We start from the raw sequence: 21,969 nt of genomic DNA on the forward strand, positions 1-21,969 counted from the left end.
TGCCTGCAGTGATAGTGGAGTCAGACACTTTAGGAACATTTAAGCGGTTATTGGATAGGCACATGGAGCACACCAGGATGGTAGGGAGTGGGATAGCTTGATCTTGGTTTCAGATGAAGGTCGGCACAACATCGTGGGCCGAAGGGCCTGTTCTGTGCTGTACTGTTCTATGTTCTATGTTCTAGAATTCCATAGGTTCACCGCCCTCTGAGTAGAGAAATTTCTCAGTCCTGAGACTGTGACCCCTTGTTCTAGACCCCCAGCCATGGAAACATCATCCTGATATACATTCAGTTCAGCCCTGTCAGAATTTATGTTTCAATTCGATTTATATGACTGAGTCAATTAAAAAGTGGCAATACTGTGGAAGGTGGAAAAGCATGTTATAGAAAGGACTTCTATAATAGCATGACCTTCAATCTCATAACCTGTTGTATACTCCTTCCCAAATAGGACTGTAATGAGAGGTTTTTCAATTCTGTATGCTTTTGTTCCCTGGGACTTATTTCTCCAAATTACAACCCAATTTGTTTTCCTCCCCTTGTCCAATTTTTCCAATGCCCTCCTTTTTCCATTTTCCTGGTATTAGCTGTCTCCTTTTCACCGTGGTCTTCCAGTCTCTCTACGCTTCCAACCCCACCAGAAGAATCTGACGCTCTACACTTCTTTCTTGAACAGAGGTCCAACTAGTCCCCAGTCAATACAAAAACAGAAAAATGCTCGAAAAACTCAGCAGCATCTATAGAGAGAAAATAGTGTAACATTTCAAGTTTGTATGACTCTTCTTCAGGACTCTGCCAAATCATCGCCACCACCCCCCATTTCATTCAACATTTCAAAGGGACCGTTAACCTTGTGACACCCATGTCTACTCTTCAATCACTCCAACAATCACTCCACTTTCCTTGGCACCTACCCATGCGATTGTGAGTGATGCTACACTGGCCCTTTCACCTCATTTTATCCAGAGCCCCAAACACTCTTAGGTGGAACAGTGATTTACTTGTATTTCTTTCAATTTAACACACTGTATCTATCAACATTAATGTCCTGGACTAGCCACATAAATACTGTGGTTACAAGAGCAGGTCAGAGGCTAGAAATCCTGCGATAAGTAACTCACTTCTTGACTCCCCAAAGCCTGTCCGCTGTCTACAAGGTACAAGTCAGGAGTGTAATGGAATACTCTTCACTTGCTGAGATGAGTGCAGCTCCAACAACACTCGAGAAGCTTATCACCATCCAGGACAATAGGCCATTCAGCCCTTTGGCCCTCTACCTCAAATCAAATTATTCAATTGCAGCTTTCGAAATGGAAGAGAAGAAATCTGCAGGGTCACAGCGATGGCAAAGAAATTGGACTAGTTGAGTTGCTCTTGCAGAAAGATGGCATGGGCATGAAGCACAGAATGGCCTGCTTCAGTGCTGTAAATATTCTAGAATTCTATGTGTACATTTCTAGTCATCTCATTACATGGAGGGTGTGATCGAACTAGAGAGTAATGAGGAGAATTATGAGGATGTTGCTTGGACTGGAGAATTTTGGGGAAAGATTGGTTGGGATTGATTACTTTGGAATGGAGAAGGCTAAGAAATGATAATCGAAAAATATGTGGAGAGATTCAATGGACAAGGTATAAATTCCACAGAATTGAGAAGATTGAGGTGTGATCACATTGAACCATATGAAATTCTTAAGATGATGTGAGAATGCTGCACTCAGAGGTGATGGATCTTTGGAACTTGCTGCCCTAGAGGGCTGTAGATGCTCAGTCACTCATATATCCCAAACAGAGAAAGCTCGATTTTGGAATACAAAGAGAATTAAGGAATATTTGGATAGTGTTGATTTGAAGCAGAGGGTCAAAGGGCCGAATGGCCTATTTCTTACCAGCATGAGCAGTGAAGAATACGGTGGACTGAAAACCAGCTATTAGAGGAAGCAGTACCTTCAACACCCAAAAAATTAATATGATAACCAAGATGCCCAGCACACCCTGACTGGCATGATGTCTCCATCAGGTGACTTTGATTGTCCATTACCTTCGAGAATGAATCGTTCTTTCACCCAGGTGAAGAGCAGGCAATGGTAACTACTTTGACTCAGGCACAGCAAATGGAGTTGATGTGTTAATTAAGTTGAGCATTGAGAGGGTATGCAAAAATGATTCACCAGTGACGCTGTGTTTGACTGCTGATAGTATTTGTGACATAAAGGATTACCCTCCCACCCCACCTACCCCCCAAGCTGAGAAAGTAAAAAAACTTTTCAGTATAAAAGCAATTGCAATCTTCTCTTGGAGGTTTGGCCACCTGCTTCAAATCTACTTTTGGGTATATTTACTCGCATAACTTGCACCATTCTTTTGTATATTAAAACACACACTTTTCAGGCACTTTTATTAACTTGGACTCTAACTTTACTGTTGCACCCACTTCTCAGGTTGTCTCAACATTCCTAATATGGAGACAGCAGCTCCCGGGCAGAGCCCGCCCCCTGGGCTGTCAATCAGGACCGATTGCGAAGCCTATTGGTTGTCCTTGGAGGGCGTCCCGCCTCCGCTACGGGGTCTCCCCGCAGCTCCTGCACTCGCTGCCGGTCGATCGAACTTGCTGGCTGCCGTGTTCCCGCCCCCTTCCCCGCTTGCCATTGGCCGGTCCCGGCGCCAGTCCCCGCCCCCGCGGCGCGGGCCCGGCCCGCCATTGAGTGGCGGAGCTGTCAATCAGGCCGTCCTTTTCCGCCAGCAGGTTAGTGTGCGATCGAGCCGGCACTCTCGGCGGTGCGGGGTGTTTTACTGAGAAAAATAAAAAAAAACAGAGACGAAGGGGGCCCCAAAGAATCCCCCCCCCTCCCCCCCAACCAACCAACCACCACACACCCACCCCCCGCCAAAACTTGCTTCGGCGCCGCGGATCGAGAAAGCCGAGGGTTTAGCCTCCCTCCCTGCCCGCTCTTTTCCTCCTGTGTGTGGCTCCGCGGCCGGATTCTTGCGGTGAGTGAGCGGCTGCTGTCGAGGTTCGGGGACCGGGAGCCCCGGGGGGGGGGGGGGGGGGAAGCGAGGCCCGCCGCCATTTTACACACAGCCCGCGGCTCTGAGGGCAGCGGCCATTCTGGGGGGGGGGGGGGGGGGTAAGCGGCAGGTCCCGGGCGGGCTGGATGGCGGGGAACACGGGCTGAGGGAGGAGATATGTGGGATGGCGGCGGGCAGCGTTCCGGCCTTTGTCTGTCTCGGGGAGCAGTGACGCAGGGGCTTGAGGGCTGAAGCCGCTCTCTCTCTGTCCCTCCCCCCATCCCGGGCTGGAGGGCGGCCGCCGCTGCCTCCCCCTTCCCCAACCGAAGAGCGGGGCTTCCACATCGCACGTGGTGATCACCCGGGGACGCGATTCCCGCATCGACCGAGAGGGAGCTGATTCCACCCCCCCCCCCCCATCACATATCATCACCCCCCCCCCCCCATCACATATCATCACCCCCCTTCCCATATCATCATCCCCCCTTCCCATATCATCACCCCCCCTTCCCATATCACCACCCCTTCCCAATATCATCACCCTCGCCACCACTCCCTTCCATATCATCACATCACCCCCTCTTCCATACTATCACACTCCCTCTTCCACACCATCACCCCTTCCCCATGTCCCCGCTTCCATATCATTGCCCCATATTGTTACCCCATCATCACCACCCCCTCACCATCATCATCCCCTCCCCACATCCATATCATCTCACAACCCAATATCATCTCCCCACCCCCCATCCATATCATCAAATCGCCACATAGCACATCCCTCCACATTGCCCACCCTCATATCTTCCCACCTCATATCTAATCATATCCCCAACCCCCCATCCATATCATGACCACATATATCATCTCTCTCAACCACCAGATCATCGTCGCCCTCCATCATCATATCCCCCCTTACCGTGGCCTTGTCCCCCCTCCTTTACCCTCGGCCTTGCACTCTCCCCACGTGTTCGCCCGGGCCCTGCCTCTTGCCGCACTGAGCCTGGTGTTGCCGCCCGGGACCTAGAATTGGATCCTCTTATCAGTCGTTCGCATGTGGCAGGGTAAAGCAGGTGGTCGGGAGATTGACTGGCAATCTTTTCCCCTCGGCCCCTTTCTGCGGGCTGTTTCTGCTCCCGATCACTCATGATTATTTCAGGGGGAGTCTCCGACTTCGACATGCCGCTCTTCTACGAGTTGAATCCTGCTGATCAGTTGGAAAGGGGAAGAACAATGCCTCGTTCTTCCTGTCGTTCAGCATTTTACAGCAATGTCTTGTCATTGTTATTCCTTTGCAAAAGCGGCCATAATCTCTTCGAGCCCTTCAGTTCTTTAGATGACGGATTCATGCGGTGATGCCATCAATGTAAATATAGGGCATTCCTTTGTAAATTAATTATTTGATTGTATGAATAGCAGAGTTTCAATGTTTAACGATTGCCATTGCATGCAATCGTTCGAAATGGATTCACCACAAGTCCTATAATGCTTGCGGAATTGTCCAGGCTGAAATTAGAAACTGAGAAGACCTGTTCCTGTCTATCATGGCAATTTAGGGAGTGGGGCAAAACAAAAGAAAAACAGAATGCTGCAGGGCTTAGAACTCTGGTTAGATGTGTTTCAGATGGAACCACATTCATTTTTCATTATTGGAAGCCTGTATTGGAAAGTTACAACAATTCTAGGTGGCAATGCCAGTTTGACTTTATTTGTCTGCGTAGTGATTCTCCCAAGCCTGTTTTATAGTTTATGATTATCCTGATCATTGTTTTGAGGGTGAATTCAAAAGTAATCTTGAGATGAGAGATTTAAAGATACAGACACCATGAAAAGAATAACATTATTATTAAAGAGGCTAACCTGAAAATTGTTCAAACAAACCAGGGTGGGAAAATTATACTGGCTCAAAGCTGTTATTTTCTAGGCATGGCCTTTCTTGAAATTGGGCAGGTTGAGTGAGCTGCAGTTGCTTTCTGCCTGCATACTGTATTGTCTGATTCATCTTCCGCACTTGTAATGTAACATACAATCCTAATGGGCTCACCATGGTGTTAATTACTCCAGTGACCTGAAAACAAGACTGATTGAATTAGATGTGTCAACTTGCCAGTAAAGTGTCCTCTGGTGAAATAAAGGTGCATTATGTGATTAGTGTAACAAAGATGTATTTTCATTGTTTTTATACCACCTAGCATATATCCTATACTTGCACTAATATTTTGGTATAGAGGAGATGTTGTGATCACATCATGTATTGATTCACCTGCGTAATTTGTCAGATATGAATATCAAAAAATTGTTAGGCAAAAAAGTTAAAGTTTTAGAAAAGTTGATGTTTTCTAAATTCAGAAGAGAACAGAAAATATTGAATTTCAAAACCGGTTACCTAGAACTACATAGAATTTACAAAATGATGGAAGTCGACCTTTCAACCCAACTGAGTTTCCAACCCTTTTCTCTAACCTTATCAGTATATAACTTTGTATTCCATTCTCCATATACTTATCTGACTTTCCCTGGAAAGCATTTGTTAGTCGCCTCAATTACTTCAATTGGTGAATATTCCAATCCTAACCATTGTCTGGGATAATAAGTTAACCCTAAATTTCCTATTGCATCTTTAGTGTCTATCTTCCATTTATTGTCCCTCGTTTGAGTGCAAATGATAGTTTGTGTGGCATTGGGAGCAATAATTGATATTGCCCATTGCTCTGGATGAAATTAAGTCGTATTGTGGGCTGTTCTCGATCCCCATTATCTTCCCCAATCTCAGATGAGCATCCACTGTTGAAGTATTTTGACAGTTTTCCATTTTCTTCTTTATCCTGCGATGACCTTTGAGGAAACTGCCGATCTCCTAAGTTTTGTGTTGTGGATCTGTCTCTACCAGAAGCTGGGTTGTAACTATCCAATCTTAACCCACATAGGGCTTGATTCTGTTCTTTATCGGCTGGAATCCGATCCATGTCCAGTTGTGAGCATCTAGTCCCTGGCTTCAAACATGTTGAGACTGGAGTATGAGGTATTTCGGGTGAGTCGAACGCTCCCAGCCTGGACCTTATGTAGTCAAGTGCAGAAGAAGACTCCGTTTATTCTATCCAGCCCAAATAAGAGTGTCCATTGCACTAGCTTTTGTTTGTTTGAGTTATTTTTTTTGAAGAATTATGAATTAGTGGCTTTACATTTTTGACTTGATTGTTTTAAACTAATATTAGTTGAGAGGTTGGTTTATATAATCAAACGAAGATATCCCTGATTATTTTCTAAATTCTTCTTATAGCAATTCTCAGTTGACCAAAGAGATGGTGATGGAGAAGCCAAGTCCCCTGCTTGTAGGGCGGGAATTTGTGAGGCAGTATTACACACTGCTGAACCAGGCCCCTGACTATTTACACAGGTAAGTTGGCACTTTTTGCAAACATCTGCTTTTCTGTGCTGAACGAAAGCAAGGGCATGTTTGTGACCGAGTCAGCTAAATCCTGGGAAAGTGGTTGCAGGTCAAGTGTGAAAATTATAGCAAGAGAGAAAAATAAGTGAATGTGGGCTAACATTTTCAGGCTGAATGTGATGGTTTGTTTGATTTGTTTCTACCGGTCCAGAGTGGCAGTTACTATCGCTAATACTTGTTCATTTTGGCCATATCAATTGAAGACTTAGATTTGAATTACAGTATGATTTAGTACTTGCATTTCAACTCAGTACCTTCTCACTATTTTACTAATCCGTTGAGCCTTCTGCGGAATTAATTAGAACTTTAAGGAAAATACTTACTGGCTCAGACAGTAACAAATTAATAAAATTATACTTCGCCAAGACCCACAAGACTTAAAACTTATTTATTATAGATTTGAGTTTCAATTGGGTATATATGTAACTGACAGTCTAAAATAAAAACATTAATTGATATGAATTTTCAGTACAGTAGGCTCAGTTACATGATACATATGAACATACAAACTAGGAGCAGAAGTAAGCCATTTGGCCCTTTGAGGCTGCTCTGCCTTTTAATAAAATCATGCCTGATCTGTATGTGTTTTGATTCCCATCATGCCTCCATTACCAAATATCCTTGATAACCTTGATTCCCTTCCTTACAGGAATCCATCTACTTGCACCTTAAAAATATTAATTGTCCTGCCTTCAACTTCTGAGGCAGTGTTCCAAAGTGTCTCAACCCATTGAGAGAGAAAAACGCTCATCTCTATCCTAAAGGAGCAACTCAGTCTTGCAGAAATATTGCCCCTTGAACCATGAATTTTAATGTATGCTCTCTAAGACAGAGGGACTGATCTGTCAGTTGCAGGCTGTGGTTGTTTCCTTGTACGCTAGCACTGTTGTTGTTTTGAGTTTTTGGTGTCTTTGCAGTTCTGCGAATAATGTTTAGTAATTTTTCAGTTTTAATACTTCTCTAACATAGCTTTTGTTAACTAATCAATGCATTGGGCCTCTGAATTAAGTCTAAAATGTACTTCTGATGGTCATGTGTTAGCTTACCTGCAGGCAGTGTAATCCATTACAGATGGGAATTACCGGTGAGTGAAAATAGTGCTGACACAGAATAAAAAAGATGACTAATCATAGAATCATACAACACAGAAGGAGGTTATTCTGTAGACCTTAAGAAATAGGAACAGGAGCAGATTGTTCAGCCCTTTAAGCCTGTTCCGTCATTAAATAGGATCATGGTTGATCTGACATTCCTCATGTCCTTTTTCCTGCCCTTTCCGTGTTCCCTGATTCTCTTACTGGTCAAAAATCTATCCATCTCGGCCTTAAATATACACAAGGACTCTGAATCCACAGCTCTCTGAGACAAGGAGTTTCAAAGGCACTTGACCTTCTGAAAGAAAAATTCCTCCTCGTCTCAGTTTTAAATTGGCGCCCCTTTATTCTGAGACAATGCCCTCCATTCCAGACTCTCCCATGAGGGGCAACATCCTCTCAGCATTTAGTCTGTCAAGCCCCTTAAGAATCCTGTATGTTTCAATGAGATCACCTCTCATTCTTCTGAATTTCTGTGAGTGGAGTTCCAACCTTTTTAACCTTTCCGCATAAGACAGTTCTTCCATATTGGAGATCATCCTAGCAAACCTCCAAACTGCTTTCCATGAAATAATATATTTCTTTACGTAAAGGGGCCAAAATGCTTACAGTGCACCTGATATGGTCTCACCTGTACCTTGTACAGTTGCAGCAAGACTTTTCCTATTCATACTCCAGCCCCCTTGAAATAACGACCATCATTCCATTAGCCTCCCTAAATTACCTGCTGCACCTGTGTGGTAGCTTTCTGTTTTGTGCGCAAGTGCCCCCTTGTGTTGCAGCTTTCTGTAGTTTTTCTCCATTTAAATAATACACTTTTGTTCCCCTTTCCAAAATGAACAACATTACATTTTCCCACATTATACTCCATTCAATCCATCCTGCCTCGGTCAGCTCTTTGAATTGGAGCTGTCCAATTTGTTTCAGTCCATTGCTGTTTTGCATAGCCCTGTAATCTTTCCTCTTCAAGTATATATCCAGTTCCCTTTCGAACGTTACTTTTGAATCTGCTTCCTCCATCCTTTCAGACACTTTAACTGTAGATCTTCATAGCTCGAAAGCAAACACTTGCATCTGTTATTTTTAAGACAAGGACAGTTGAATTTTTGAACAGTAAAGGAATTAAGGGTTATGGTGAGCAGGTGGGTACGTGGAGCTGAGTCCACAAAAAGATCAGCCATGATCTTATTGAATGGCCAAGCAGGCTCAAGGGGCCAGATGGCCTACTCCTGCTCCTAGTTCTTATGTTTTTATGTCTTTGTTTGGGCTGTAATAGATTTACTGTTTTTATTTGACATCAACTGCATTAGGGAATTCTTCCATGTTAATGTGTTAGTGATGGTTTGTGAACTTTGGTATTAACCAAGGATGTAGGAGTTTTCTTCTTCATGGATGTCAAAGTTTCCAATCAATGGATTGAAAATTCTGTTACTCAAAACGATTCAATAGACAAGTATGTTCTTGTTACTGTCCTGAATCCTAACATCTCTTTCTGACTGCACAGATTTTAATATTTTAAAATCAAAAACCAAATATGTTAATTCATATGAGATGCATTTCTTCCATTTGACTTTTTTTAACATTGTGCTATAATATATTATTTCATAACAGAAAGGCTTATCTGTTCATGATGATGGGCACTTTCTCTTTTGCATACAGTGATGTGGATGTTCCACTAATCATGTGTCTTGCGTTTAGGTTTTATGGAAAGAATTCTTCATATGTTCATGGTGGTTTGACTTCGAATGGAGATCCGGCAGAGGCAGTGTACGGACAAGCGGTAATGTTTTTACTTGTGCACATACAAATGTATAAAATTGCGCATATAAGCATCCAGTTATTCTAATGTGAGATTTGCAGCTCCTTGCTGTAGTTCTAACCAGAGTGTGCTAGGCACTGGTTACTATTCAGGGGGAGTTTGCAATTTGAGCTCTGCTACCTGAAACAGGACTCGTGTCATTGTGGCATTTTGGATTCAGTGCTATAAATGCCTTGGCAGACTGCAATCTTCAGATTTGCTTTGAGATTCTGTTACTGGATTACTTATGCGCCTGCACATTTATAGCCGAGGCTTTAATATTCCATTGCCTAATAATCCCACTGCTAAAGAGAGCTTGTTCCAATTGTCTTGTTATTGCTTTTGGTATTCACACCTTTTCTAGTTAGCAACAAATTTTTTGATCCAATCATTCCTGTTTGAAAACTTGTACTAATTTACCAGTTGATATGTCTTGTTCATCAAATTTCCCACCTTATCTTGTTATTTACCTTTGGCAGTAGGAATGGAATCAGTAATAAAACTTCCCATGAGCTCCTTAAGACTGACATTAGCAAGAGATTGAGTTAAGGCTGCCTGTAGAGTCTAATTCTGTATTTATTTGTAATTAAAACTGATGAGCATGTTTATCAAAATCCCACATTAAAGTGAAAATTAAATTATTAATCTACCTACAGATGTAGAAACTGAGTTATTAGCACACAAGCTATGAAGCACAAATTCAGAAGTGACTTCTTGCAACTCACTTACTGCTGGAGAGAATTTGTGTAGAAACATTCCTTAGGAACAAAATTAGAACTTGGTTATGACTTATTTTACTTCCCTCCCTCCTTTGTGGAATAAATTGATATTGGTCACGTTTTAAGTTGGGTAATTGTTGATACTCAACTATAATCCCAGAATGAGGTTTTAAAAACATAAATGAGAGAAGGAGTAGGCCATTTGGCCCTATGAGCTTGCTGCTCCATTCAATAACACCCTGGTTAGTCTATCTCAGGTATGCCTTCTGTATTGTGGCCAAATCCATATATTTATAGATGCTCTAAGAAAATCAATTGACTTGAATATACCCAATGACTGAGTGTTGACAGTTTTCTGCAGTAGAGAATGCTGAAGATCCACGATGTTTTGAGTGAAGACATTTTTCCTCATCTCTACAAAATGGCAAACCCCTTATTCTGTGACTGACCCTAATTTGAGACACTCCAACTAGGGGAGACATGCTCCCAAAATCTAGCCTGTCAAGCACCTTTTAAGAATTTCATGTTTCAATGAGATCACCTTTTATTTTTCTAAATTCTACAGAATATAGGCCTAGTCAACTTGTTATCTTCTGGTAGGATAATCTCCTTTTAGCAGGAATGAGTTCAGTGAATGCTCCCGAGGTAATATCCTTTCTTGGGAAAGGAGACCAAAACTACTCAGTACTTGAGGTGTGGTCTTACTAAGACCCTACACAACTTCAGTAAGACTTCTGTGCTTCAACCACTTTTCAATAAAAGGCGATTGCCGAATTACCTGACATACCACCAACATGTTATCCTTCTGTGATACATGAACAAGGACATTCCGACCTCAGTATTTCCCGGTTTCTCATTGTCTAGAAAAAAATATGCTTTTCTATTTTTCCCTCTAAAGTGGATAACTTTATACTACCCCAGTTAGTACATTCCATCTGCCACATTATTGCTTGCTCATTAGCCTAAATCCTTTTGCAATCTTTTATTACACTTCTCACACATACATTCCCTCTCAATTTTGTATCATTGGTAAACATGGATACATTAAACTCGGTCCTCTCATCTAGGTAATTGATGCGGAATATAAATAGCTGAGACTCTAGCACTTTTTTATACTCCACTGACTAAAGCTTTCCAACTCAAGAACAACACACGATTTCTTTTTATTTACTTGTTCATGGGATTTGGGCCTTGCTGGCAAGGCCAGCATTTATTCCCCATCCGTAATTGCCCTTGAGAAGGTAGTGAGGCAAATACATCCTTTCTCGGGAAGGGAGACCAACCTACTCAGTACTCGAGGTGTGATCTTACCAAGACCCTATTTAACTTCAGTAAGACTTCTGTGCTTCAATCCCTTTGCAATAAAAGGTGATTGCTGCCTTATTGAACTGCTACAATTCATGTTGTAGGAACACCCGCTGTGCTGTTTGGAAGGGAGTTCCAGGATTTTGACCCAGTAACAGTTAAGGAATGGCAATGTAGTTCTTAGTTAGGATGCTGTGTTTCTTGCAGGGGAACGTGCAAGTGGTGGTATTCCCATGCACCTGCTGCCTTGTTCCTTGAGGTAGTAAAGGTTGAGGGTTTGGGAGGTGCTATCAAAGGGATTTTGGTGAGTTGCATCTTGTTGATGGCGCATACTGCTGCAATTACTCATCAGTGATGGATAGAGTGAATGTTGAAGGTGGTGGATGGGGTGCCAATCAAGCAGGCTGCTTTGTCCTGGATGGCAACAATCTTCTTGGGTATTGTTACAGCTGAACTCATCCAGGCAAGTGGAGAATATTCCATCACATTTGTGACTTGTGCCTTGTAGGTGGTGGACAGACTCTGAGGAGTCAGGAGGCAAGTAACTTGCCACAGAATTTCCAGCCTTTGACCTGCTCCAAAATGCACAGTACTTATTTGGCTGGTATAGTTCAGTTTCTGGTCAACGGTACCTTCAGGATGTTGCTAGTGGGAGATTCAGCCATTGAAAATCGTGGGAGATGGTTAGATTTTCTCTTGTTGAAGATGGTCATTGTCCCGCACTTAAGTGGTGCAAGTGTTATGAATGCTGCTTCAATATCTGAAAAGTTGCAAATGGTGTTGAACTTCCGCTTCTGACCATATGATGGAGGGAACGTCATTGGTAAAGCAGCTAAAGATGGTTGGGTCTAGAACATTACCCTGAGGAACCCAAACTGAGGAGCAGTGAGCAGATTATTGCTGAGTAAATCCTGTTTGATAGTATGCCAACGGCCCCTTTCATCAATTTGTTGATGATTGAGAGTACACTGGTGGGATGATAATCGATAAGAGTTGGATTCGTCCTGCTTTTTGTGGACAGCATGTACTTGGACAATTTGCCACATTTCCAGGTAATTGCCAATGTTGTAGCTGTAGTCCGGCTAGGTGCATGGCTAGTTATGCACCACAAGCCTTTCGTGCTGTTGCTGGAATGTTGCCAGCGCCCATAGCCTTTGAAGTATCCAATGCCTTCACTATTTCATGAAATCACGTGGCTGAAAATGGCTTCTGTGATGATGGGGACTTCCATAGGAGGCCAAGATGGATCATCCACCTGGCACTTCTGACCGAAGATGGTTGCAAATGCTTCAGTCTTATGTTTTGCACTAATGTGCTGGGCCTCCCCTATTGAGGATGGGGATATTTGTGGAGGCTTGTCCTCCTGGTAGTTGTTTAATTGTCCATCGCCATTCACTGTACTGTGGGGATTCTATAATTCACGACTGGATGTGGCAAAGCTTCGATTTAATCCAGTGGTTGTGGAATAATTTAGCTCTGTTTGTCACACGTTGCTTCCATTGGTTAGCATGCAGGTAATCCTGTATTGTCGCACAACCACACTTTATTTTTAGGTAGGACTGGTGATGCTTCTGGCATACACTCTTCATTGAACCAGAGTTGATTCCCTGGGTTGGGTAGAATGGGATCCCAGATCATGAAATTATAGATTCTATGTTAAATACAATTCTGCTAATGGCTTACAATACCTCATGGATGCTCAGTTTTGCATTCCTAGCTCTATTTGAAATCTTTCCAATCTGGCATGCTGCTAGCGTCACATAACAGAATGGTGGATATCCTTAATATGGAGGGACTTTATTTCCATGAGAACTGCAGTTAACACTTCTAATACTGTCCTGGACAGGTGCATCTGCAGCAGATAGATTGGCGAGGAAGAGGTCCAATGGTTTTTCCACCCTGTAGATGCAGCTTAGCAGCTATGTCCTTTAGGATTTGGCTTGTTCGATCAGCAGTGGTACTATGGCGCCACTCTTGATGATGGACCCAACCAGATTACATTGTGTGCCCTTGCCATTCTGAGCTTCTTCCAGTTGGTGTTCAACGTGGAGGAGTAATGATTCATCAGCTGGTTGGGAGGGTGGTGGTGAAAAATGGTAATCAGCAAGAGATTTTCTGCTCCATGCTTGACCTGATGCTGTGAGACTCAATGGGGTCCAGAGTCAATGCTGAGAACGCTCCGTGCAACTTGCTCCTGACTATGTACCACCATGCTAGGTCTGCATTGCCAGTGAGTCAGAGCATGTCCAGTGATTGACTAGTTTGTAGGACAAGTCCCCAAAAGTTAACAAAGAGGATATTATCGCAGAGTCATAAGGCTGGGTGTGCCATTGTCGTTTCCAGTGCCTAGGGCAATGTTGGATAGTCTGTCCAGCTCCGTTCCTTCTCAACTTTGTAGATACAACTGAGTGACATGCTAATCTGTATCAATGGGCATTTGAGAATCAACCACATCGCTGTGGGTCTGGAACCACATCGCTGTGGATCTGGAACCACATCGCTGTGGGACTGGAGCCACATGTAGGACAGACCAGGTAAGTATGGCAGATTTCCTTCCCTAAAAGATAATTGTGAAGCAGATGGGCTTTTATGACATTTAATGAGGTTTCATGGTCACCATAACTGAGACTAGCTTTCAATTCAAGATTTACTAATTGAATTTAATATCCATCAGCTACCATGTGGGATTTGAACCCATGTCCCCTGAGAAGCCTGGGTTTTTGGTTTACGAACCAAGTGGCATTTCCACAAGACTATCATCTCACCACTAACGTTTTCTGTCTGTTAACCAATCCTCAATCTATGCTAATATAATGCCCAAAATCCTGTGAGCCCTAACTTCTTTTCTGACAGCTTATCGTAGAATTCTTACAGTGCAGAAGGAGGCCTTTCGGCCCATCAAGTCTGCACCGACTCTCCGAGTATCCTACCCACACCCTTTCTCTAACCCCACATACCCCACTAATCCACCTAATGTACAAATCTTGGGACACTAAGGGGCAATTTAGCATGGGCAATTCACCTAACCTGCACATCTTTGGACTGTGGAAGGAAACCAGAGCACCTGGAGGAAACCCACGCAAACACAGGAAGCACGTGCAAACTCCACACAGACAGTGACCTAAGGCTGGAATCAAAACACGGGTCCTACCACTGTAGGACAGCAGTGCTAACCGTGCCTCCCATGATTGAGTGCTTTATGCAAATTCCGATGCACTTCATCCATTGATCTCCCTCCCCTTATCTATTCTACAATTGCACCCTCAAAATCAGATTGATAAAACGATATTTCCCTTTCATGTTCATCCTGCCCAGTCATATTTTCTAAGAATCTAGGAAATTTTGGATGATCAAAACCAATGCAACCCCTTTTTAAAATCCTCGGATGTAGCTCATAGAATCCAGGCAATTTGTTGCCTTTTGATCCCATTAATTTCTGCAGTATTTGTTGCTAATGCTAAGTTCCACATTTCACAAAATGGCTGGTTCACCACGACAAACTTTTTGACGACAAAAATTTTTGACTTTTCTCATAGACAGATAAAAAATATTTATTTAAATGTGTCTTTTAAATGTGTCAACTTGGCTTAAGTCCTCTGCGAGGGGTTGTTGCCTGTTAAGGTGTTCTTTACAGTCCCCTGCCATATTCAGCTTTTCAAGGCTGAATAGTCCTGTGTTTTTCTTAATGCTTTCGTAATGCAGTATTCTGACACCGATGAGTCTCGCTACTCTTCTGTCCACCTTTTGCTTGTTTGCATTTTTCAGTGATCAGCAGTGAATATAGTTTTTAAGCTGTAGACTGATAAGCAGAGGTTCAGGATGAAGGGCGCAGACTTGAGTTACGATTTGCCACCAAAGTTCAACATTTTATTCCCACCGTTCTTTTCTAGGTATTGCGTATAGCTGTAGAATGTGGCCAAAAGTCTTGCCTCCTTTCCCCACCAGAAAAAAATTAATTTAGATCTAAAGGCAAAATACGGCAGATACTGAAATCTGAAAAATAAACTGGAAATGCTTGAAATACTCATATCAGGCAACACCTATGGGAAGAAAAACATTTCAAGTTTTGACGTGAGGCCGCAAACCTGAAATGTGCATGCTTTTTATATAACCTGCCAATTCTTTTGACTCGTAAAACAGCACAAGCTGATTAAAAGCAGAAACAGAAAATGCTGTGAAAAATACAGCAGATCAGTTCGCATCTTTAGAGAACAGACAAGTTACCGTTCAGATGTGGCTGGACGACTTCGCGTTTTCTTTTTTGGTGGCAAATTCATATTGGCAATTAGTCTTGATGTGGAATTGTAACAATATGAAAGACAGTAGCTTGTAAAAGAATCTGCATGTAGACCTTTTGAAAGGTAAATCTTAAATTTAAGGATTGTGTGGATTATTTCCATTTGTTTAGTTTTTAAGTTTAAAGCAATAACTAAAATATTTTTCTGTAAATAATGGTAGGTTTTGAAGTAGCAGAATCTCATAATCTGAAAATTTGAGCTTTTTTCCTTTTGTAGGAGATCCACAAGAAAGTTATGTCTCTTCAGTTCCGTGACTGCCACACAAAGATCAAACATGTAGATGCTCACGCCACATTGAATGATGGAGTGGTAGTACAGGTTATGGGTGAGCTGTCAAACAACAGGCAGCCCATGAGACGCTTCATGCAGACTTTTGTTCTGGCTCCTGAGGTAAGAGAACTGGTTCTATAAATACTGTAATAAATTTACCTTGCTCCCTTTCGGTGTAGTGATTTGCTGAAGCTTATTACTTAATTTGTTGATGTGGTTTTTATTGTATTTCTATAAACACAACATAATTTAAAGAATTAAATCATGCCTGGAATTGAAAGACTTTGAACCTGAGAAATTTATTTCTTCATAAGGTCATAAAAAATAGAAATAAGGGTAGGCTATTCTGCCCCCCGAGCTTGCTCGATCATTAAATATGATCATGGTTGATCTGTTTGTGTTCAGTTCCACATTTGCCATCCACCCCCAATATCCTTTGATTCCCTTCCCTGACAAGAATCTATATCAGTGCATTTGCATCCTTGAGACCAAAACTGCACACAGTATTTGAGATGCTGTCTCATCAATATCCTGTATGACTTAGGCGGAACATCTTTACTTTTATGTTGAGTTCCTCTCAAAATAAAGGATAGCCTTCCATTAACCTTCTTAATTACGTGCTGCACCTGCATTCTAGCTTTTTGTGACTCATGCATGAGAACATCTAAATCCCTCTGCACCTTGGCATTCTGCAGTCGTTTTCCACTTAAGCAATATTCTGATTTTAAAAAAAAATTCTTTCCTATCAAAGTGAATAACTTCACACTTATCCACACATCATTCCATCTGCCACATTTTTGCCTGCGCATTCAACGTGTGATTCTAACATCGGGCATTGTACAGAGTGAAGTGCACAGTATTAACTTCTGTAAGAGGGAGAAAATGCTTAATGTTTGTTGGTGTGCTATGTCTTTTTGTTTCTCAATCTTTGTTTCTCTTCTCAGGGTTCTGTTGCAAACAAATTTTATGTCCACAATGATATTTTTCGCTATCAAGATGAAGTTTTTGGGGATTCAGATACTGAACCCCCAGAAGGTGAGCAAATATATATCAATAATTTACCGAGTTAACTGTCAAATCCAGGCATATTGTTCACTGAATAATTGAGTTTCACCTTTACTGCACTTGTGTGTTTATTTAAACTATAGTTTATTTTGGCTGTCTGCAATGCTTTTCAGTATTATTATAAGCAGAGACATAAGGCATCAACTGTTGGTTATTTGGAATGACCAATGGAAAGGCTTTTCAGAGAGTTTTTTGGATGGCAAGGCTGTGCAGGTTGCAGGTCCACAGCCTGTTCCAACAAACCTGCTTCTGATTTTTTAAAAAACTTAACTTTTGGTATTTTTTGTGTTAGTTTAGGTATTTCTTTCTCAAAGTCTTTATCACTCAGGCTGTGATTTGCAAACCATTTGCAAATGAAGAGCAAACCTCTTCTTCACTGATCTGTGCTGGTTGAAGATCTTTTGGTGCACAAATCTTAAATTGTCGAGTTTTATCTTGGATGTTGGGGCCATAGTTCGGTTGCATTAAATTTGATGATCAATGTTTCAGAAAAACAGGCTGCTTCCAAATATGGAATGTTGCATATAATTTTCACCTGATGTGAAAAGATGTTCTCTTTTGTATGTCTGATGATGAATTGGATGTCCTTTCTTACCAACTCTCTTGGATGGCTCTTCAAATAATCAATTCTATGTGTTTTTTCTCAGCCAAAACACATCTTAATAAATATTTCTGAAAGTCTTAACTATCTTGGGTGCTGCAGGATTTCTGGAGTATATAGGTTGATATTTTCCAGAAGCAGGTTTCATTTTTTGTAAAAACTTGCTGCATGGGCAAGTCTAGCTGCTTCCAGCTGGTGCTCCAAACACTGACATGATGAATAATTGGGTCAATATATATGATGTGTTGGAAAAAGTGCTGCCATAGTGTACAAGTAGATCCTAAATTTCAAATCAACAAATTTTGTGATTCTAATGATAGTACATTGATACTTGAATTGGGCCATTGATGTAAATATGACTTGGTTCCTGTATGTATTGGTGGTATTAAATGTTACTTTTCAAAGAATGCTGAGTGTGTTAAAGGCACATTGATGTGCCTTTAACACTCTTCTGTCAAGGTGTAATTTATTCAGATAAACCACTTTCATTTTTAAACTAATTGCTCCATTTTGCTATAGGAACAAATGAGAAGTTTAGAAACAGCTCATCAGTTTCCAACAATTTTGTTTTGGTCATTTCAACATGGTGTGTTTTCAAAATGTTTTAATTCCACCCTGAGTTTTTTCTTTACAATTTAGTAAGGAAATTCTCTGCAAATTCTGACCCAGAGTCTCAAATGTATCTCAGTACTTGAAATTGACCAGCTTATGTTGAACAGGCATGGATTTGCCAATATGTTTCTTGTACAAAACAAAATTAAAGTATTCTGCACAGTGTGTGCACACCTATCGAGCCACGCCACCACACAATCAACCTGCTCCTATTCATAGTTAACTCATTGGCGGCTTCCACCGTTTTAATTGTGATTTGTGAAAAATAAGTTAGTGGAGTTTTTTTGTCTTGTCAAATTTGTTATGCCACTGAAATATCAGGATATTTCCTTAGATTTCAGATGTTTCTCCATTAACATTGAAGGTTTGAAGAGTTTAATGAATTGCTTGAACAAGCTGAGGTACTTGATGTGCTGTTTCTGTGGTGATAGAAATGGACATGGGAAATTGCTTGGTATGCAGTTGCCTTCCATTAGCAAGACTAGTGGGTTCTGTACTTTCAGGGCATTATATAGTTGCCACCTATTGCTCATTGAATGCCTGAAACTTTCATTCGCAAATGCATCTGTTTTGAAGTGGTGATATCATCTTCAGAGCTTTAGCTTTGGTATAATCTGGTTGGCTTTTACATTCCTTTCATTGTCTTGTGAATGAGATGCCAATAATTGAATTGTTTTTGAAACAGTCCCTTTCTAAACACCTTTGGGCCATCTTGCTTGTTTATAGGCATTCTCACACCAAGGAATTGACCTTAAACAGTTAACTACATTGAAGAGAGCTTGCTCTCATCTGAAAATGAGATCATAGAGGAAATGTTACAATGATCATCATTCACTGCATTGCAGTGTTTCCTGCATCAATAGACAATGTTATGGCAGTTAAATAGCAGCGTAATACAGTTGAGTACAGCAGCAGTTGGACATCACTTAGCTTCTTCTTTGGAATATGGTGCTGCACTTAACTTTTTTTTCTGCCTCTGCTGTTTCACGCTCCTCCCGCCCACCCCTCATCTAGCCCACCGAGGCTAATTTCCTCTAAGATTTCTCTCTGCCCTAGCCCTGAACTTGCACCTTTCTCTTGGCTCTCTACTATTTTTCTTCATACTCTCGCTGAGCTCATTGTGCCCACAAGATCCACCTCCGCTCCCTCAACTGTATTGCCACTAAACTGCTGACCACCCAATTTTCCTTCCTGTCTTTATTGTTCATTGTTCTATTGCCTCTCCTTCAAATCTGCAGTCATCACTCCTCCCCTCAGAAAACCAACCTTTGATCTCATCTCCAACTTCCCATTTCCCTCCAAGTCCCTTGAGCATGATGTAATCCAAATCAGTGCCCGCCTTCCCGAAACTCCTGGTTTGAATCCCTCCAATTATGTTTCCTCCTTTGCTGTAGTATCAGAATGGCTCTTGCTAGAGTCAAAAAAATGCATCCTGTGCGACTGACTGTGGTCAAACTGAATCTTCCTTAACATTTTCATTGTTGACCACACCATCCACTAATGCCTCTCTGTTGGCCAGCTGGGTGAGACCACACTCACCCGGTCTTGTTTTTATCTATTAAATCATGACCCACATTCGGTCATTTCTGTCCCTGCTCACACAAGGATCTAACATTGACAGTCCCTACTTCTCATCTACTATGTTCACCTTCAGCCGCACCACCTGAAAATATAGAGATGGAGTTCATGGAAGCTCTCTGACCCTCTCCCTGGCAATTTTCTGAGGCCAAACCAGAATGTTTGCAACCTAGTACCACATTTGACCCTGAGATTAACTTCCAACTACAGGTTTGCCCTATCACTAAAGTCTACCTGCTTCAGCCTTTGACATTGCCTTAATTTGCTCCTTGCTTAGCTCATTTGTTGAAATCCTCATCTGTGCCTTTCTTACCACTAGACTTGACTATTCCAGCGCGTTCTTGGTTGGCCTTCCATGTTCTGCCTTCTAAATTTGAGGTCATCCAAACTCCTGCTGCCCTTGCCCTCCAACTTTGTTTACCCATCACTTCTGTTTGCTTAATTGCAAACCAGTGTAGATCAGTAGCACCTCAATTTTAAGATTCTTATGTTAGCTTGCACATTCTTCCATGGTATTGCAGTTTCCTACCTCTATAATCCCCAGCCCCACAATCCTCTGAGCTACCTGTATTTTTCCAATTTCAGCTTCTTAAGCATCCCAAGCTTTAATCAGTCCTTATTGATTGAAATGCTTTCAGTCTCCCTAAGCTGTCAAATTTTCCCTCTGAGCCTCTGTCTGTCTTCCTCTCTATCTCCTCAGAAGCTCCTTAAAATCTGCCTCTTTGACCAAGCTTTTGGTCAACTTCCCTCAAATCTTTTTATATGGTTCAGCGTCATATTTTGTTTTGTAGCACAACTGTGGAGTCTCCTGGGGTGCATTTCACTGCATTAAAAGCACTATATAAATGCAAGCAGTTCTTTAGTTTGTTTCAGGAAGGGGATAGATCTGGGCATTGTGCAAACATCAATGAATATATTGCCCCTTTGGGCATTAGCATGAGGGTTTGTCTGGTGAGACCAGAGTTGCTTAAAGGTTTATTTATTGCAGAGTCTGAGGAAGAAGTCGAGGAACCTGAGGAGCGTCAGCCGTCACCAGAAGCTGCCCAAGATGACAGTGGAGTTTACTATGATGCGACTGTGAGGTAGAGGAATGTTCATTGCTTTAGGCTGATTTTCTTTCAAGTTTGGGGGCGTTGAGTTATTTGTGTTTGGGGCATTGGATATACGACATAGGAACAGGCCATTTGGCCCAACCAGTCTATGCCAGTGTTTATGTTCCACTCCAGTCTGCTCCCATTTTTTTCAATTTAACATTTAACTCTCTACACCTTTATACCTTGTCTGGTTTCCCCTTAAAATGCATCAATGTTATTTGTTTCAACCACTCATTGTGGGTAGTGAGTTCCACATTCCTAACATTCTTTGGGTGAAGGAGTCTCTTCTGGATTGGATTTCTGACTGTTAATTCGATTGACCTCTATCTATGCTCCTCTCTACAAGCAGAAACATTCCCTCTGGTATCCACTCTCTTGAAACCTTACAGAATTATTAAGACCCCCACCAGGTCAGTCTTTTCAAGAGAAGTCGCCCGGCCTGTCAACCGTTTCCTGGTATATGCCTCAAATTTCTATCATCATCCTCATAAATTGTCTCCTGCGCCTCTATAATATGGGGGCCAGAGCTTCACGGCATATTCTGTGTTCCAGAAATAAAGGCTCGTGTTTGCTTTATTTTTTGTGGTCTTACTAATGTGGCACAATTTTTAATGATTGATATGTTTGTATTCTGAGATCACTTTGTTCCTCTACCCCACCTAGACCTGCACTTTCCAAGTAATAACTGACCTCCCTACTCTTCCTACCAAAATGTACGAAGGTATGAATTAGAAGCAGGAGTAGGTCATTCAGCCCCTTGAGTCTGCTCTGCCATTTGATATAATCTTAGCTGATCTGACTGTGGCTTAAATGTCACTTTTCCTGCTGACCCCAGATACCTTTAGACTGTCTTGTTGGTCATGTCTTAAAAATAATCAGTTACCCAACACATTTTTTTTTGTGTTGAACCTCTTGGCAGTTATTTGTCCATTGTGTGATTCATTGGCTACATTTTGCTAACCTGAAATGATTCAGTTATCTTGATTTGCAATTGCAGTCCTCCTCAGTATTGACTGCCCCTCAGTATTGACTGCCCCTCACACCCCAATTTGGTGTGATGTAGAAATTTGGAAATT

The 21,969-nt window shown here is 41.9% G+C and overlaps 2 protein-coding genes across 14 annotated transcripts in view; one reads left to right on the forward strand and one right to left on the reverse strand.

Moving 5' to 3' along the window:
* LOC144505038 (uncharacterized) overlaps nucleotides 1-4,200 on the reverse strand; it is a 28,416-nt gene extending 24,216 nt beyond the window's left edge. For 2 of the 8 annotated variants that reach the window (XR_013499759.1, XM_078230726.1), the window contains exon 1: nucleotides 3,931-4,030. The gene's annotated coding sequence lies outside the window, so the exon portion shown is untranslated. Of the gene's footprint in view, nucleotides 1-2,043; nucleotides 2,103-3,930 lie in introns of those variants that run through there. The other 6 variants (XM_078230724.1, XM_078230729.1, XR_013499757.1 and 3 more) reach the window with 5 other exon arrangements.
* The window catches only part of g3bp1 (GTPase activating protein (SH3 domain) binding protein 1), a 31,003-nt gene continuing 11,717 nt past the window's right edge, over nucleotides 2,684-21,969 (forward strand). For 2 of the 6 annotated variants that reach the window (XM_078230720.1, XM_078230722.1), the window contains exons 1-6: nucleotides 2,734-2,993; nucleotides 6,292-6,408; nucleotides 9,252-9,333; nucleotides 15,890-16,063; nucleotides 16,888-16,978; nucleotides 20,788-20,881. In XM_078230720.1, coding sequence (XP_078086846.1) covers nucleotides 6,314-6,408; nucleotides 9,252-9,333; nucleotides 15,890-16,063; nucleotides 16,888-16,978; nucleotides 20,788-20,881 — 536 coding nt within the window. In that variant the 5' untranslated portion in view covers nucleotides 2,734-2,993; nucleotides 6,292-6,313. Of the gene's footprint in view, nucleotides 2,994-4,205; nucleotides 4,378-6,291; nucleotides 6,409-9,251; nucleotides 9,334-15,889; nucleotides 16,064-16,887; nucleotides 16,979-20,787; nucleotides 20,882-21,969 lie in introns of those variants that run through there. The other 4 variants (XM_078230718.1, XM_078230719.1, XM_078230721.1 and 1 more) reach the window with 3 other exon arrangements.

The sequence above is a fragment of the Mustelus asterias genome, chromosome 16 (genome assembly GCF_964213995.1).
Source record: "Mustelus asterias chromosome 16, sMusAst1.hap1.1, whole genome shotgun sequence".
Taxonomy (NCBI): domain Eukaryota; kingdom Metazoa; phylum Chordata; class Chondrichthyes; order Carcharhiniformes; family Triakidae; genus Mustelus; species Mustelus asterias.